General features: G+C 36.2%; 1 protein-coding gene and 1 long non-coding RNA gene across 2 annotated transcripts; both read right to left on the minus strand.

Moving 5' to 3' along the window:
- Positions 1-455, minus strand: LOC128265320 (uncharacterized). The gene is made up of 2 exons (XR_008268850.1): positions 238-455; positions 1-176 (listed from the first exon to the last, which is right to left on the minus strand). It is a non-coding gene; the product is annotated as an uncharacterized LOC128265320 (long non-coding RNA).
- Positions 456-2747: 2292 nt separating this feature from the next.
- On the minus strand, positions 2748-3563 carry LOC128265323 (uncharacterized). Its single transcript, XM_053001247.1, has one exon. The coding sequence runs from the start codon at positions 3561-3563 to the stop codon at positions 2748-2750; it is 816 nt and encodes a 271-aa protein (XP_052857207.1).
- Positions 3564-4194: the final 631 nt, after the last annotated feature.

Below are 4194 nucleotides of genomic sequence, written 5' to 3' on the forward strand. Positions count from 1 at the left end.
TAGTTGATTTTTTACTTTTATTGATATTATATTTATATAGCTATTAGAGCAAAGAAATAATTTCATCGACTTCATCATTCGATTCCATATATTTAGCGGATGAGCTGACTAAAGCGAGGTATTTCGTTGGAAGTATGTAGTCATGGCAACATTTGCCATGACGTCGCAGTCCATATCTATAACATAAAAAAAAAATACTTAGTATATTTTAAAAAATTTAAAATTTCAAAAACAAACCTTATTCTTAAAATTGCGTTCAAGCTTTTTAAATTCATTTTGTTGCGCAACTTTGTTTTGACCATGTTCATTTGGCTGAATACCCTCTCAACCGCAGCATTCGACCATGGCAGTGAAAGAATGTGCAAAGCAAATAACGCCAGTTGCTCGAAAGCTTTGTTTTGGCCAGCATCCTTATACATCAAAACTTCTGACCAAAACTCTATAGTTATTTCCTTTTTTTCACAATTAATAAGGTGGATTTTTCCAAATTGGGATACTATTTCATCAATATTTTCATATTTGAAATGTTCCAGCAACGAAATAATTTTATCTGGCGTTTTATTTGCTTGTAGCATATTGCCAACGGCGAAAATATCAATTTGTTTTAGTACTTCAATTTTATCAGGAAGTCTGAAATTACGCTGCATTAATACATATCATTTTATTAAAATCCAATTAAAGCTTAAATCTCCCTTAGTTGAATAATTAAAGCCTTGATGAAGTTTTTACAATCTTCTCTGATTTTATATTTTTCATCAAAATATTTTTCGTCTTTGATTTCCTTCTTTGCGTAGCCACTGCTTAAATTCTTCAAAATTTAACCACGAATCGCGGAAATTTTGCTTGTAAGTCACTTTCGGCATGTTTCTTAAACTACGCAACAACAAACGCAAAACAAACATGTGCAAAATTTCAGTGTGACCGAAACTTCCTAACGATTATTATTAAAATACCAACAAAAAATATGACTTTTGTCCAAATTATCGATAAAAATTACCAAAAATTATAATACAATCGAAAAACAAAAAATTTTTTGTTATAAATTTTTGTAAGCCGAAATTAGCTAAATGAAATTTGAAATAAGCCAGATTTTAAGCTATATGCATTTCAAGTATTTTTCAAGCTATTTCATTTTAAAATATGCTAAATCTAGCTTGAAATAAGCTAAAATGGCAACAATGATTGCACGAGTTCAGTCGTTCAGTCGCAGAGACATAGAGTAAGAAATGTACATTTCTTACTCTATGGCAGAGAGGCGCTTTTTGAAGAAGGCTGCCCTGCGCTTGAATTCGTCTTTGTATGTATGCGTGATCATCCATTCTTATACACGGGAGCATGTGTGCGTTTATTTCATTTCGGCGCATCAAGAATATTTTGTCTTTTGCCACTTTTCAAACTTGGTACCCTAAGAATATGGGCGTATTTACTATTTGGTTATGATATAAATATGAATATTATATGTTGTAATATATATTTTTAATATTTCAGCATACATTTTATTTTTGTTTACAAATTCAAATAAGTGGTAGCAGTAAAATGTTTTACATACAGGGTTGCCCATATTCGACGGACCCATGTTTTTTTTTTTTAAATAAAAGAAAAAAATAAAAATTTGGCGGTTGGCAATTTTAATCATTTAATTTGTTCCAAGTAGATTTGTTTACATCAATTTTTGAATATGATATCTTTCAAATGGCCGCCTCTGGCGTTGATGGCGTATTGTGCCCTTTTTGCAGCATTTTCCATCGTTTTCGCCAACATTTCGGCCGGAATAGCGGCTATTTCTTCACGAATGTTGTCCTTGAGCTCTTCTAGGGTCCTTGGCTTGTTAACTTCAAAAATCCCCACAAGAAGAAGTCAGGCGGCGTCAAATCGGGCGAACGCGGTGGCTTTTTTTTCGCTTATTTACGGTCCCATTCAATGTGAAATGGGCTTCATCGGACATGATAATTTTGTTCCAAAATTGATCGTCATCTTCGGCCATTTCGATGACTCTCGCGTGGCGTGTATTGTTCCATGGTAAAAATCTGCTTGGACTGACGCTTCAAACGCGGTATGTCATTAAGCGATCTGGCATCTCTGTCAAAAGTTATGGCGTCGTCAGATGGGTCCGTCGAATATGGGCAACCCTGTATATGTATGTATTCAAATTTATAGAAATCAGTCCACTGAGATGGGAACAAGGCACATCGCAGTCGTGTCACTTGAAACACCGACTGATCTTCAGTGGTTGAGAAAACTTCAAACTAAATCAGCTCTTGTCGATGTTTTGCGAGCGGTTGGTGCCTGCATACCCTACCGACGATTGCTTTTAAGGGGAGTGGGCTTTTAGGACACTTGTTTTTAATGTTATGTTAAGTGTTTAAAATTACAATTAATGTTGAACACATTTGAATCTTACAAGAATCATATCAAGTTATCTTATATTTCGTGTACGTGTATATATTTGACCACTATCATTATGAAATCAGAATCTCGATGAAAAACTTATTTTGCACTAAACATAGGTCGAAAATGCTATCAAATCGCAACAAATTTTGGAAAAATAAGTTTTTTTAGAAATACGAAAAAAATAGAAATTAGAAAATATTAGACAAACTTTTCCCATTGGTTTTAGAAAATATTTTTCTTAATTTTTTTATTAGGTTTTACATCAGGTTTTATTTTGCGAAAAGTGCCCAATTTAAAAATGTCGAGGTTTGGATGGCAATCGATTTGCAATTTTATTACGAGTTCATTATTGTGGCCTAATAAGTAAAAGATATTCGACCTGATCTACCAATTCTGACTTGATTATTAGAACAAGCAATTTTGTACATGAATTGAAATTTATCATCCATATTGATCAGATCGGACTTTCCGGGGCCCTCAAAGAATTCACTATGTGTCATATCCGTAAAGGTTATTAGACTAATAAGACTCTTGACATACTCCTCATTGATATCCTTTTTTGACAAGGACTTGAAACTACTACTTTCCGTTAGGCTTAGTTTCTCCACCGGAAACGGATGCGGGTTGGCATTAGCATCCTGTTCAATTTCGCTACTTTTGTCCTTGCTAGCGATTCCATGACATTCCAATTTCTTATGCTCGCTAAGGTTTTGTGTAAAAAGCCTTTGCATTATAACGTACTTCTCCACCAGATCGAAAATAACTCTTTCGCTTATAGAGCCCTTTATACGGGTTACGAATTCTCTGAAGGCATTCGATTCCAGTTGATAAACCTCGTCGATTATAATCTGCGAGCTGCACCAATTTTTCAGGGCACTGTCAAAGTAGATCAGTAGGTCGGAGAGGACCATCTGGTTAATTCTCGACACGGCGATCTCCTCGCAGGCCTTCCTTAGCGATGGAATCATCCACATGTGGGCACACTCCATCAGCTTTACGATCGACTCGTTGTTGCAGCCAGCGAGTGTCTCCTTGTTGTAGGTATAGACATAGGTTCGAAATTTCTTGAAAGTATCTGCCGACACGTTCTCCAGATGTAGTTCCCCAGTCTCAGTTCCCTCCAATCCGGGCATGAAACTGCGCTTGAGGAAGTCCGAGGCGACGCCCAACATCACCTTGTGGCACGGGAAGGCCTGCGACTCCACGATTACACGGCAGTCCACAAAGTCCTCCTCCTCGATGAGGCTTTTAAAGGCACTGGATAGCTTTTAGAAACTAACCATACAACATATAGACTGGTCAATGCTTTAAACCATATACGCAAGAAAATCATAATTTTAATGTATTCAAGAGTATTTAATTTTTGAAAAAGCTGCTAGGGTATATGATTTTTTTTTCTAGTAGGAGTAACTCTTAAGGAATGGAGGCGATAATCGGAAGTCCTACTCCACCGCTCAGTAGCCTCAACCTCGGGTTCGAGGCATCGTCTTAACCACTCCAGGTCTTCCTTCACTTCACCCTGTTCATCTCTCTTTACTCCATCGTCATGAACAGTTGTTGGCTGTTAAGAGAAAAAAGTTAAAAATGAAAATTTATAGAAATGGAAAGGGACATTTCTCATGACATACCTGTTCGGACTCTTTCGACCGTAATCCTGAAGCACGCAAATCTTTTATCAATTAATGAGCATGAGAGAACTTGCCTTTAAAAAGAACAATCCAAAAACTCCAAACATTTTTGATCCATCTCTTCTTGTAGAATTTTCTAGAAATTAACCACAAAAAAACGAGCAATACCGGAACG

The sequence above is a fragment of the Drosophila gunungcola genome, unplaced genomic scaffold (assembly GCF_025200985.1).
Source record: "Drosophila gunungcola strain Sukarami unplaced genomic scaffold, Dgunungcola_SK_2 000113F, whole genome shotgun sequence".
Classification (NCBI taxonomy): Eukaryota; Metazoa; Arthropoda; class Insecta; order Diptera; family Drosophilidae; genus Drosophila; species Drosophila gunungcola.

Coding starts and splice junctions, on each gene's coding strand:
- LOC128265323 (XM_053001247.1), bottom strand. CDS start 3,563: ATGTTGGGCGTCGCCTCGGACTTCCTCAAGCGCAGTTTCATGCCCGGA.